At 40.2% G+C, this 15250-nt stretch overlaps 1 protein-coding gene across 2 annotated transcripts in view; it reads left to right on the top strand.

The window, feature by feature from the left end:
* The first annotated feature begins 592 nt into the window (after positions 1-592).
* LOC136400199 (cytochrome P450 2J2-like) overlaps positions 593-15250 on the top strand; it is a 32024-nt gene continuing 17366 nt past the window's right edge. For both annotated transcript variants that reach the window (XM_066376424.1, XM_066376422.1), the window contains exons 1-2: positions 593-877; positions 11479-11641. In XM_066376424.1, coding sequence (XP_066232521.1) covers positions 668-877; positions 11479-11641 — 373 coding nt within the window. In that variant the 5' untranslated portion in view covers positions 593-667. The remainder of the gene's footprint in view (positions 878-11478; positions 11642-15250) is intronic.

Here is a 15250-nt window from a genome sequence, read left to right as displayed (position 1 = left end):
TCAATACTAGGAGCTTTGATGTAACCCTTGTGAGTCTTCAGAACAGTTACAAATTCGGGACCTGATTTAGATATTTTGCAAACCAGTGGATTCATTTATTCACCACGCATTGGGTACTTAACCTGTTTCTTCATGCAAGACAGGACCAAGAAGAGCATCAGTCTAATTATGTCGGAATGAAATAATTTAGAGAGAGAGGAAAGCGTGCTGTCTGCATTTAGCAATGTCAGAAACTTCTGTTGCCTTGACTGTTTACCTGACAAGGTTCAGATCCCTGGGTGACATCGTGATGGAAAAACACGGAGCTCACCTGTCTGTGACACTCTCTGAGATGCATTGAGCCCATAAACCCAAGAGCCTATTTGGGGTCAGAGAAGGACTTTCCAAAACCAAGCAACTTTTCCCTGGAATCTAGTATCTGGCATCTGGCCCAAAGCAAAGGGGTGGGGAGAGAGGAAACGGGAGGGTTCATCGTGAGGTTCACCCCACAAGGCAGGGGGCGGAGCCCAGAAAAGTTCAGGGACAAAGTTCGGTGGGGCGGGGTGCACCAGGGTAGGGGCGCGGCTGCGGAGTTGTGGGCAGGGAGGGCCGGCGCCCCTGGGATTGTAGTGCCAGAGACAGGCAGGGAAGGCACCTGCTCACGCAGAGGGTCCAGCGGAAAACAGCCATGCTCCGGGCGATGGGTTCCCTAGTGGCGACATTCTGGAGAGAGATTCATCCCCGCACGCTCCTGCTGGGTGCCATCGTCTTTCTGCTTCTTGCCAATTTCTTCAGAAGACGGCTCCCCAAGAACTACCCGCCAGGGCCCCTGCGTTTGCCTTTCATTGGGAGCTTCCTCTATTTTGGCTTTAAGCAGCCGCATCTGACGATTCAGAAGGTAGGAAGGAGCAGGCTAACGTGTGGGCCAAGTCCCCGCCCTGACCTGCAGGACAAGGACCCTGCTGGAGACCTAGGGGAAGATTGGTGGCTCTGCCATTAATGCCACTCCTCTGATAAACCCCACTTTGAGCCTGGTTTTCCTCTACTGGCATGATTCCACCGGCCCTTTCTAGGGCTAAATTATTGTAATTGTTTACCATTTAAGTGTGGTAGGCCTGTTACATTCTTCAACTCATTTAACTGCGTGGCTTGTTCAATGATAAAAGGACATCCTATTGTAATATGATCACCTTGAGCTTTTTAATAGTGTTATCCTTGGGGGAAAAAAAGAACCACAAAAAACAAAACAAAACGTGCTTTGCCTCTCAGAGGTTCCTGTTCCCCACCGATAAGTGATAATAGCGCCCTAAAGCCTCACCACTTTTCAGCTGAATCACTCCCACCACATTCAGCTTTCTCTCCCTGCAAACCCTTCTGCATAAAGTAATCACTTTAAAGTGTCATACCTTGGCCAAAAATACAGTGATGGAAAATGATTTGATTTTGGGTGTTGGGCACAAAACGCAATAAACAGTTCAAGTGCTATGATATGTTTACCTGAACCTATGTGTTCTTATGGACCAATGTCACCCTCTTAAACTTAATCTCTAAATAAGAAAAGGAAGGGAAACAAAAATAAAGAAATAAGTAAATAATAAATAAAATGACATTCTCAGTTCAGATTTTCTTAGCACTTTCAGATGGTTTATCCTTGCCAAGTTCAGACTCCTTAGGGAGCCACTTGGAGCTCTTGTGAGCTCTTTACATGTCTTTTTAATAATTTCCCATCAAGGCTGCCTGACTGGGGTCCCACAATTTTCTCCAACATCCAAAACTTTCTCCAGAATCCTCAGGTGGTTTTCTGCCTCTCAGCACATGTACCTTGCTGAGAGACAAAACTTGATAGGTGGTTTTTGGAGACTAATTAAAAACAATATTAACATGGCTTATAGTAGATGTGCTAAAAGATTAGTTCATTAGTTCTCTTTGCCCTGAAATGCCTGGAGCACTTTAAACACATGCTTATATATTCAAATTCAAATGGAAAAGGTTTTATCACTTTCTGGAAGAAATACCCAATTGGTAACATTAACAGAATTAGTCACAGAATTTTAAGCCTGTAGCCTTGTTTAAGAAATGTATTGTTTATTTCTAAGTACTGAAGTGTTTCCTGTTTCTTTCTGTTAATGATTTTCATTTTGATTCCATTATGGCCAGAGAACCTACACCAGGGTTCAGGAAACTTTTTGGCTAAGAGAGCCATGAACGCCACATATTTTAAAATGTAATTCTGTGAGAGCCATACAATGACCTGTGTACATTACATATTATCCCCCAAAATTTGGTGTTTTCCCAAAGGACAGCTGTGATTGGCTCCAGCCACCCGCAATCATGAATATGAGCGGTAGGAAATGAATGGATTGTAGTACATGAGAATGTTTTATACTTTTAACGTTATTATTTTTTTATTAAAGATTTGTCTGCAAGCCAAATGCAGCCATCAAAAGAGCCACATCAGGCTCGCAAGCCATAGGTTCTTGATCTCTGACCTATACACTTTGTATAATTTCAATTTTTAAACATGTTAAGGCTGGCTTTATGACCCACGATGCAGTCTCTTGCATGCTTGAAAAACAAAGAAATACGTGCACTAGCTATACATAGATTTTCAACTGCGCAGTATGTCCAAGCTCCCTAATCATTGTGTTAAGGGTCATCTGTATTCTGCTGTTGTTGGACAGTGTTCTAATATGTCAGAGAATTATTGATTGTGTTATTTAATTCCCCTTGCTGATTTCTTATCAGTTACTAGGAGAGTCATGTTGACATCTCAAACTATAATGAAAGGTTTGTCTACTTCTCTAGTCAGTACTATTATTAGCTTTTCCTTTAAGTATTTGGTAGCTCCTTTACTTGGTGCATATACATTACAATTGTTATGTCATCTTAGTGAATTGACTCTTAAATTATTATGTAATATCCTTCTTTATCCCTGATGTTTTCTCTACCTGGACTATATCTGATATGATATAGCCAGGCCAGCTACTTTATTCTTGATTAGTATTTACATAGTGTATGCTTCTCCATTCTTTCACTTTTATCTTACTTATATAACTATATTTGAAATGTTTCTTGCAAATACTATATAGATGGATCATCTTTTGATTCTGCCAGTTTTTTAAAAGAATTCTTAAATATATTTTAATTTTACTTTTTTTGAGAGAGAGAAAGCAAGAGAGATAGGAAGTAGGAGGAAGAGAGTAAAGCATAAACTCATGCAGACTTTCATTTTCACTTTTAGTTGTGCATTGATTGCTTCCAAGAGAGGAAGGAAAGAGAGTGAGAAGCATTAATTTATAATTCCTTTCACTTTAGTTGTACATTGATTGCCAGCACCCCCTTGTTCTAGCTAGCAACCTTGAGCTTTTCACACCAGCAACCTTTGGGCTCAAGCTGGTAAGCTTTGGGATCATGGGGACAACTGCCTGCTCAAGCCCGCAACCCCACACTGAGGAGCCCATGCTCAGAGCCAACAACCTCAGAGTTTGGAACTGGCAACTTCAGGGTTCAGGGTGGGTGTTTTATCCATTGTGCCACCGCCAGTCAGACTCTACCAATTTTTTTAATTGATGAATTTAGAGCATTTTTATATATATATATATATATATATATATATATATATATATATATATATATATATATAATGTAATTATTGATATGTTAAGACTTAAGCCTGTCAGTTTATACTGTTTTCTATATTTTTCCTCTGTTTTTTGTTCCTGTTTCTTCTTCCCTGTCTTCCTGAGGGTCTTTTGTACAGGGATGACTAGTTATTCATGGAGATTCAGGAGTTTGTTAGTCCCCTAAGGCCACTGAGCTCCTGATTTCTACCCTTCTCTGACAGAAATAAGGAGAAGTGCCTCTTCCTCATGGAGCAGATATGGATAGAACTCTGACTTCAATCCCCCCACCCCACCACAGCATGGAAGACGTAACACTACCTACATCATTGTGTCCATCTCCATTCTCTCTAGCCTGCACTGATGAGAATAGATGATGGAGTCCTGTGGGGGTGGGCATCACATAAGTGGGAGAGACCGTTATAGCACTGTAGAGACTTTATAACCTAAATTGACATTTGAAACACAATCCACAAAAGTGAGAATTCTGAACGTACTCTGGATACTATGTAAAGCTTTCATTTGGTTGATTATCTGCCAAAATGGAAGACTTACACAGTATCCAAAGCCATATAACATACTACACAAAATGACAGATGTAGACCAAAATTACTCACCTTACCAAGAACAAAGAAAATCTCAACTTTAATGAACTGACACCAATATTGAAATAACAAGGCCCTGGCCGGTTGGCTCAGCAGTAGACCGTCGGCCTGGTGTGCGGGTGACCCTGGTTCGATTCCCGGCCAGGGCACATAGGAGAAGCGCCCATTTGCTTCTCCACCCCCCCCCCTCCTTCCTCTCTGTCTCTCTCTTCCCCTCCCGCAGCCAGGGCTCCATTGGAGCAAAGATGGCCCGGGCGCTGGGGAGGGCTCCTTGGCCTCTGCCCCAGGTGCTAGAGTGGCTCTGGTCGCGGCAGAGCGATGCCCCGGAGGGGCAGAGCATTGCCTCCTGGTGGGCAGAACATTGCCCCTGGTGGGCATGCCGGGTGGATCCCGGTCGGGCGCATGCGGGAGTCTGTCTGACTGTCTCTCCCCGTTTCCAGCTTCAGAAAAATACAAAAAAAAAAAAAAAAAAGAAATAAATAACAGATGTTGGAATTATAGGGTGAAGATTTTAAAGCAGCTATTATAAATATGTTTTGGTAAGCAAATACTCTAAAAATTTTTTAAATATCCTGACCAGGTTGTAGCACAGTGGATAGAGCGTCAGACTGCAATGCAGAGGACCAGATTCGAGACCCTGTGGTTGCCAGCTTGTGCAAAAGCTCACCAGCTTTGACCCACGGTCGCTGGCTTGAGCAAGGGGTCACTCGGTCTGCTGCACCCTTATGGTCAAGGCACATATGAGAAAGCAATCAATGAACAATGAAGGTGTCGCAACTAAAAGCTGATGATTGATGCTTCTCATCTCTCTTCATTCCTGTCTGTCTGTCCCTATCTATTCCTCTCTCTGACTCTCTCTTTGTCCGTGTAAAAAAAAATTTTTTTAATAGAATTCTTAACAAAGAAATAAAGAAATTATGTAAGAACAAAAGGGAATGTTTAGAACAGAAATATATAATAACTTAAAAAATATACTCAATACAGTACCTCAATATCAGAGTGCTAATGACAGATGAATCAGTAAAACTGAAGAGAGATCAATAGAAAATATCCATCTGAAAAACACACAAAAGTTGATTGAAAGAAGAAACTAAGATGCAGGGAACTGTGTTAGAATAACAATAGATCTAACATTTCCGCCATCAGTGTCCCAGAATTTCAGAAAGAGTGAAAAATGCATGTGGAGTTGAAAAAAATATTTGAAGAAATAATAGCTAAAAATTTCTCAAAATTGGTACTAGACAAACCTACAGATTCAAGAAGCTAAATGCACCCAATAAACAAAAAGAATTGAACATCAAAACATAGCATAATCAACAAGACGGGTAATAGCAAATGTTGGAGAGGCTGTGGAGAAAAAGGAACCCTCATTCACTGTTGGTGGGACTGTAAAGTAGTACAACCATTATGGAGGAAAGTATGGTGGTTCCTCAAAAAACTGCAAATAGAACTACCTTATGACCCAGCAATCCCTCTACTGGGTATATACCCCAAAACCTCAGAAACATTGATACGTGAAGACACATGTAGCCCCATGTTCATTGCAGCACTGTTCACAGTGGCCAAGACATGGAAACAACCAAAAAGCCCTTCAATAGAAGACTGGATAAAGAAGATGTGGCACATATACACTATGGAATACTACTCAGCCATAAGAAATGATGACATCAGATCATTTACAGCAAAATGGTGGGATCTTGATAACATTATACAGAGTGAAATAAGTAAATCAGAAAAAAACAAGAACTACATGATTCCATACATTGGTGGAACTTAAAAATGAGACTAAGAGACATGGACAAGAGTGTGGTGGTTACCAAGGGTGGGGGGAGGGAGGACATGGGAGGGAGGGAGGGAGAGAGTTAGGGGGAGGGGGAGGGGCACAGAGAACTAGATAGAGGGTGGCGGAGGACAGTCTGACTTTGGGCGAGGGGTTTGCAACATAATTTAATGACAAAATAACCTAGACATGTTTTCTTTGAATATATGTACCCTGATTTATTAATGTCATCCCATTACCATTAATAAAAATTTATTATAAAAAAAAAACAAAAAAAAACCCATAGCATAATCACATCTCTGAAAACAAAAAGCAAAGAAAATTTCTTGAAAGCAGCCAGAGAAATACAACTCATTGCTTATGAGAAACAATAATTAAAATGACAGCATATTTCTCATCAGAAACCATGGAGGCCAGAAATAAGTAGTACATTTAAAAATGTTAAATGAAAGAAACTGTCAAAGTAGATTCTCTATCCAGTGACAATGTACCTCTGAAATGAAGGTGAAATAAATACGTTATTATAAGAAGAAAACCTAAAAAAAATTTTGCTATCAGGCAGCTCTAATGAAATGGTTAAAGAAAGTTTAGATATAAAAGTGATAATGGTAGAAAACTTGGAACTCAGAGAATGGAGAAAGAACACCAGAAAGGGTAAAGAGATGGGTAAACATAACAAATTATTCTTCTTCCCTTGAATTAAAGAAATTATGTTTCATAGTTAAAAGCAAACTATATTGTGTGATGTGGTTCTCAGTGTACATGGAGATAACATTAAAGCAGAAAGGTAAAGGGATCTGAACTGTCATAAGGTATCTGTATTCCACGTGAAGAGGTAAGTGTTGAGACTAGGACACTGCAATAGGCCATGAATGCATATTACAGTCTTTAGAGGAACCACTTAAAACAAAACAAAAGGACATACTCAAAAACATCAAATTAAAATGCAATTCTTAAAAAAAGATGTTCAAATGACCAACAGAAAGACAGGAAGGAACAAACAGGAATAAAGAACATAGAAAAATAGCAAACAAATAATAAATGGCAGACTTAAGTCTTCACGTATGAATAATTACATTAAAACTCACATCAAATATACTGATATAAGTAGAACAAAAGTGAAAGAATGGAGAAAATATACCAGGTAAATACATATTTTTAAAAAAAAGAAAGATGGCCCTGGCAGGTTGGCTCAGTGGGAGAGCATCAGCCTAGTGTGTGGAGGTCCCGGGATCGATTCCCGGTCAGGACATACAGAAGAAGCACTCATCTGCTTCTCAACCCTTCCCCCTCTCCTTTCTTTCTATCTCTCTCTTCCTCTCCCACAGCCAAGGCTCCATTGGAGCAATGTTGGCCCAGGCACTGAGGATGGTTCCATGGCCTCTGCCTCAGGCACTAGAATGGCTCTGGCCACAATTGAGCAACACCTCATATGGGCAGAGAATCACCCCCTGATGGGCATGCCAGGTGGATCCCAGTTGGGCACATACAGGAGTCTGTCTGACTGCCCCCCCTGCTTCTAACTTCAGAAAAATATAAATAAATGGAAGGAAAGAAAAGAAAGGAAGGGAAGGGAAGGGAAGGGAAGGGAAGGGAAGGGAAGGGAAGGGAAGGGAAGGGAAGGGAAGGGAAGGGAAGGGAAGGGAAGGGAAGGGAAGGGAAGGGAAGGGAAGGGAAGGGAAAAAGCTGGCCTGGCTATATTTTATTGGATAAATTAAACTGAAGGAAGGAAGGAAGAAAGGAAGGAAGGACAGAAGGAAGGAAGGCGAGGGGAAGGAGGGAGAGAAGACAGGAAGAATGGAAGAAGGCGAGAAGGGAAGAAGTAAAGGAAAAAGCTGGCCTGGCTATATTACTTTAGATAAAGTAAAGTCCAGGCAAAGAAAATCATCAGGGATAAAAAGACATTACATAATAATTTAAAAGTCAATTTACCAAGGCCACATAACAATTTTAACACGTATGCACCAAGTAAAAGAGCTGCCAAATACCTAAAAAAAAAAAGCTAACAGTACTGACTAGAGAAACAGACAAATCTTTAAGTATAGTTTGAGATGTAAACATGACTCTTCTAGTAAGGGATAAGTCAACAAGGGTAATTAAACAACACAATCAGCCAATAAATCTCTGTCCAACAACAGCACAAGACAGATGACCCTTGACCAATGCCAAGATTGGGTCTTGGACATACTGCACAGTTGAAAATCCATGTATTAACTAGTGTACACTTTTTTATTCATGTGTACGTGACATTACTGAAGAGCGGAACCACAACATACACTGAAATTTTCAAAGGATTCTATGACAAAAGAAAGTTAAGAAGCACTATTATGAAGTTGTATTCATTATTTCCTTAGGTTTTCTTTTGCTATATCAGATAGAAAAACTTTTTAACAATAAAAGCACTTCACACACATTGAGACATTTTAAAATACTGCTTAGTGAATGAGAGGGAATCTTACTTCTCTCTGCACCCACACCCCCAACACACACACACACACACACACACACACACTCAGAAGTACCTCCATAGGACTTTGGTCTATATCCTTTCATATTCTTGTGTAATAAAAATAAAATGATACCTACTTGTAACTTTTTATTTGACATTCTACATATCAGTAAGAGTTGAAATCTTTGATATAAAAATGTTTAGAAAACATAAACAGGAAATTCTAAAAATTATACCTATCAGTGGAAAGGTGTTAAACCTTAGTAAAATATAGGAGAGAAATGCTTTTTCTTTCCTTGTGTAACAACAGGCACATGTGTGCATGCGCACACGGCACATACACTGCTCAGTGCCGGGAGGGTCCAGAGGAGCAGACACTGCACCTACTGCTGGTGGGAGTGAGAATTAGCATAGTCTCTTCCTTTTATTCTTTCCTTTCTTTCTGTCTTTGTTATGTTGGCTTTGAGTTTAAGTACTTAAAGTAAGTGGAATCTTAACTTTTTTTAAACACTAATCCTTCATTTTTAATTGTTTCTTATTCTAAACATTTCTTTTGCTCCACCTCATTATTTAAATACTAACTCTACATTTAAAAATATTTTTATTAAATTTTTTTTATAGAGAGAGAGGAAGGGAGAGAGAGGAGAGAAAGAGAAACATTGATTTGATGTCCCACTTCTTTATGCTTCATTGGTTGCTTCCTAAGTGCCCTGCCTGGGGATCAAACCGCAACCTTGGCACGTTGGGACGACACTAACCAACTTAGCTGCCTGGCCAGGGCTGACAATTTTATCCATCATGTTGAATTTTCTATGTCTCACTAGTTTTGTTTGCCTTTATAATTCTCATGGTCACCCATTTCTTTGTCTATTTTCATGTCTGATTGGAAGCCTTCTAAACCATGTTATTTCTAATCACATTCATTCTCTTACTGTCTGTTAGTTATGACTAGTTTAATGTTGTACATTAAAAAATATGGCCAAAGTCTTCTCAGATTCCCTCTCAGTCATCTAGTTATTTCCATGTGAATCAATTATCACAATGACTGGCACAGTGTATTTAACAATTGTTAGACATCACCATAGTCAATACCAGGGCTCAGGAGGTCATGTGACTTACCCATATTTACACAGATAATCATACCATATGAGTTTTTGATTCAGTAGTATTGGACTATTAATATACATGGGTACAGAGCTGGTAAATATGGAACTCTGAAGAAGTTCACTTCAGTAAATACTGATGGACTGCCAAGTGCCTTCCAAGTACAGACTATAACTCCAGTTTGTCACTTAGAAATCATTTAGCTTACCCTGAGATTTTTAGCTGTTCTAAAAACATCCTTATTGATCGTTCTAAAAAAATTGTTTTTGTAAAGCCTGTGAAGTTTATTCCAACATTCAGTAAGCTATCCCTGCTGTTTCTTAGAAGCAAAGACATTCACTTTGGAATGTTGGCTCCCTCTTCCTAGCAAGGCAGGGTGTACTGTGCTAGAGATGAACAAAGACTGATGAAAGACTGAGCCAAAAGAGCACTGGAAATACTGAGTTCAGGCTCAGTTTTTAATATGGGAGAAGGGTGGTAGAAAGAGACTGAATCCACTGTATTTGCTCTGATGGGTGTGGTTGGTTTCAGGGCTATAAAGGGACATGGGGAAGATAAGTGTCGGGAATCAAGGAGGCGGGGCACAGACACCTGGAGGAAATGGAGCCCTTCTGCTTGATCTACTGCCTGCAGCTAGACATACCCAGCAGACAGATGGAACAAAAAGGGTCCACAGAGTCCTCTCTTGAATAGATAAGTCAGGACAAACTGTGATTGGTAACCATTCCCTGTCATCCAACTCATCTTGCACATACCTGCACCCTGTGCCTACTCATGACACACCCACACACTCTTCCATTCTCTCCCTGCCCCCTCTCATGCTCACTTTCACTGTCTCACTCCCACTAAATTCTATGGTTCCCAAAAACTTTAAGGTCCCCACTCAACTCTAAGGTGCTAGTGCCACCTCAGGTTCATGGTCTTCTATTGAATCTTACACAATGCCTGAAAAATTCCTCCACACTTAATAGCTCTGTCACCTTGGCTACAACTTGTTTTTCTCTTCCGAAAAACAAGGACATTCATTACTTGCGTAGGGTACTTGTGAGATTAAATAAGATGACACATGAGAGGTATGTAACACGGTACGCATTGAATGTGGCTGTCTGTGTCCAGCAGTGCCTTCCTCCTGCCATCCCTGTGCCTGGTCCTCCCTGTCTCCATGAACACACATTCACCTCTCTTTGCACACGGAGCTCACTATTTCTCTGAGACTCAAGTGGCCATGCACCAAGTACCAGTAAACAAACTGCCTTTCACATTCCTGCTCTGGCTCTTCCTCGCAGAAGCCTGTGAGGGAGGAATCCCTTTCTCCCTTTTATAGCTGCGGAGCTGAGGCTCAGAAAGCCAGACACTTTTCTCGAAAGCCCACAGCTAGAGAACAAGGGAGCTACGCTTCACACACACTCCAGAGCTAGAGTGTGTTTCTCCACACCTGGCCCCAGTCCTATTATGAATTTTATGCCATCTAATATATGTTGATAAAGGGGACAGGCTTTTTTGATTAAACAAATATGATTTACTACCAAGTCCCTGCTTGCTACAGCAGGCTCACTGCACAGATCTTGGCCTTCTTTGGTGAGTCACCTGTACTGAGTTCACTCCCTTCACAAGACTCTGAGATGCTTGAGGTTAGCTTGTTTATTTTATTATAGTTCTATCTTCATAACTCATTTTCAAGGCAATGGTAGATGCTCAGTCAATTCATGTAGGTTCACCATATGAATGAATGTTTTATATGGAGTGTCCACATATCTGAGAGTGAATTAAATTAAAGTAGCTGACAGGAAAAAGAGATAAATCCTGGAGAAACATTCCTGTCATGTCAAAGTGCACACACGTCCATGCCCTCAATACAAGTCCTCCAACTACACACACTTCCTTCTTTCCTGGACACACATAGGTGCGCACATCAACTGTGACTATGTAACTGTTTTTCAGTATGTGAAGAAATATGGGGACATTTTTGCCATGGAGATTGGAATCTGGCCTGCAGTTCTTATAAGTGGATTGCCCTTAATCAAAGAAGCCCTTGTTCACCAGGACCAAAACTTTGTGGATCGTCCTATACTCCCTGTTCGAAAACGCATCTTTAAGAAAAATGGTAAGTTTCTTGACCAATGTCAGATGTGCATTCTTAATATTCTTAAGCTCTGTTACAGGTGCTTCTGTGACTATGATTCTCTACTACTCCCCAGAGACCAAGCCCTTTATAGAATTTCTGCTTTTGAAACAAACTTGACGCCCCTATTTCTGTATTGAAGGCACCCTCTCAGAAGATTAGGCAGCGTCAACCCTAATGTGAAGGACTTGGGAAAAACGGCATGTCCTGCATGACATCACTCTAAATGCCTTGATATACAAGTAATCGATCATTCCACGTTAGCACAGAGAGCGACAGTACATCTGCTCCTTCTGGTTCCCACTCCAATCTCTCCCCTTAGGACCTGGGAGATGGCTCTGCTTTTCCCGCTGCTTTTGTAATGTCTTCATCTTGCCTCTAGTCCCTTATGCTTTGGCATTAAGGCTGCGTCCACAGGGTATCTTCAGTCTTCCAGTCTAGGTTAGAACTGTTTGGCACAGGTATTTAAATCATCATTACATAAACTTCAATGTTTAAAAATCTAAATGGCTCTGGCTGGTTGGTTCAGTGGTAGAGAATCAGCCAGCGTGTGGATGTCCCAGGTTCAATTCTCATCAGGGCACAAAGGAAAGGCATCCATCTGTTACTCCACCCACCTTCTTGCCTCTTTCTCTTTCCCTCTCTCTCTCTCTTTCCTTTTCCCCTCCTACACCCATGACTCGATTAGATTGAGTTGGCCCTGGGCACTGAGGATGGCTAGCTCCATGACTTCTGCATCAGGCACTAAAAATTGGGTCTGGTTGCAACAGAGCAAGGGCTCTGGATGGGCAAAGCATCACCCAATAGGGGGCATGCTAAATGGATCCCAGTTAGGGCACATGTAGGAGTCTCTCTCTGCCTCCCCTCCTCTCACTTAGAATAAATAAATAAATATAAAATCTAAATGAAAAACTCAAAATTATTACTTTACCAAAGCATTGTTCCTTTTTTCATTGCCTTCTAATTCCTCTTTGAAATATTTTATCTGTTAACTCTACATTAGTTTCCTCTATTAATTATCTGCAACATGAAGCACACGGCTAGGCACCAGTGATAGAAGAATGAGTGGAACAAATAAAATCCATGTACTTATGTAAGTCAAATTGTATTCAGAGAGAAAGAGGATCCACTAGCTGTGATTGAAAGTCTTTTGCAGATACATGTAGGACACACTTACAAGAGGTATCTTATCTAGTCTTGGGATTCAGGAAAAACTAACATAAGTAAATGACAACTTATTTAATAAAGTGAAGAAGCAATCAGGCAGAGGGAATCCAATATAAAATGTCCCAGAGGTGATAGAAAGGACAGTAAACTTGTGGAAATTAAAAAGTGGTCAATGTGGAAAGCACAGAGATTACGTGAAATTAAATGGAGATGAACCTGCAGAGTGTGGTTTGGAATAGTTTAAACGTTCTTGAGAACAAAGTTGGTTTTTATCCTAATAACACTGAAGCTCTTGAATGGTTTTCAGTAGAGAAAGGAGTCATCATGTTTACATTGTACAGTTTTCAAAACCTATGTGGGCTGCAGTGTAGAGAACGGAATTAAGGAAGTAAAAGAGGGTTGCAGCATTTTAGGCTAGAGAAGTGATAGCTTGGAAGAGGGAGGTGGTAGGAAAGGACAGTACAGTGAGTTAAACTGAAACAGTGGCAGTGAAAGTACATGGATTTAAGATATTCAGGAGGTAAATCCAGTAAGACATGGTGACCTAGATGGAGGAAGTTTGAAGCATTGAGGTAGATGTCCAAGTGAGTAGACTGATGGAAAGAACAAACATTTAGAGAACAAGGTGTTTGGTTTGGCCTGGGTGGGGAGCTGTATAGAGAAAAGCATAAATTCAATTATGGATATGCTTAGTTTGAAATGCCTTTACATTGGCAAAGTCAAGCAGATAGTTGTATATCTGTGTCTGGAGCTCAGAGTCAAAAAGAGGTCACTATCAACAGATGTTATTTAAAATTGTAGGAGTAGTGAGATTTTTCAGGAAAGGTTTATAGGGTAAATAAAGAAGACCTTACCTTGACGACCTCCTTTATTTCAAAATTTGGTAGAAGAAGATAAACTAGCCAAGGGTATGGGGAACTCTCTGCTTTCAGAGAATTAGGAACAATATTTGGAGAGTGTAGTATCCTGAGCACCAATGGAAGAGAGTGTTTCAAGAAATAAGTATCTCATGCTACTGAGAAACCAAGTAAGATGAGTTTGAAAATATCCCAGGCTCTGAGAGCAAGGAGGGCCATTTCATGAAAATGGTGGAGGCCAAAGCCAGAGGTTAAAGGGAGTTGAAGAGTGCTCTAGAAGGAAAGAAATGAAGTACTGTTGCCCTACCTGTGTTATAAAAGAAATGCTGATCTGTTGACCACACCAGGATGTTGTCTTTTTCTTTGCCTGCGTGAGATATTTACTTCTTCACTTTCTTCAGTCATTTCTTTATCTCTTAAGGTCCAGCTTACATAGGACCTCTCCTGTAAGACTCATGAAAGCCTTATCTCTTTACTAGTACAGATTTTCTTACCTCTGAGTGCATTCTTAGTATGTAGCATAATGTAAATACTTACCTATACCTATGTGACTAGTAATCCAAGCATGGGCTTGGCAGTCAGATACAGGTGAGCTTGAATGTCCATTGAGCTGCTTACTAACTCTGTGTGTAACCTTGAAAACTGTAACTCTTGTACCTTGTTCTCATCAGCAAAATTGGAAAGTGGGTGAGAAGACAACCCACTAAATGGGAGAACATATTGGCCAATTATACATGGGATAAGGGGTTAATATTAAAAATGTATGAAAAACTTATGCAACACAACACTAAAAAACAATCTAGTTAAGAAATGGGCAAAGGATGTGAATAAAGACTTCTCCAAATAAGATGTAAAATGGCCAATAGACATATTAAAAGATGCTCAACATCTCTAATCATCAGAGAAATGCTAATTCAAACCACAGTGAGATATCACCTCACACCTGTCAGAATGACTATCATCAATTAATCAACAAATGTTGGTGAAGATGTGGAGAAAAGTGACTCTTGTGAACTGTTGGTGAGAATGTACACTGGTGCAGCCACTGAAAAATAGTATGAAGTTTCCTCAAACAATTAAAGATGGAATAGCCTTGTACCAAACAATTCCACTTCTTGGAATGTACCTGAAGAAAACCGAAACTTGAATTTGAAAGAATACACACACCCCTATGTTCATTGCAACATTATTTACAATTGCCAAGATCTAGAAGCACCCAAGTGCCCATCCGTAGTTGAGTGGATACAAAACTGTGGTACATTTTACATTTACACAATAGAATACTACTTGGCCATAAAAAATAAAATAAATTAAAATAAACTCTTACCATTTGTGACAGTATGGATGGACCTGGAGAGTATTACACTAAGTGAAATAAGCCATTCTGGGAAAGACAAGAACCATATCATTTTACTAATTTGTGAAATCTAATGAACAAAATAAACAAACAAATTAAATAGAAAGACTCATAGATGCAAAAATCAGATGGCCAGTTGTTGGAGGGGAGGTGTTTTGGGGAACTGGGTAAAAAGATGCAAAAAAAAGTACAGTGATTATCAGGGGAAGA

This window comes from Saccopteryx leptura, chromosome 3, assembly GCF_036850995.1.
Source record: "Saccopteryx leptura isolate mSacLep1 chromosome 3, mSacLep1_pri_phased_curated, whole genome shotgun sequence".
In the NCBI taxonomy this organism is placed as follows: Eukaryota; Metazoa; Chordata; class Mammalia; order Chiroptera; family Emballonuridae; genus Saccopteryx; species Saccopteryx leptura.
Note: the sequence above shows the minus strand (reverse complement) of the source record. Positions and strands in the feature narration are given on the sequence as shown.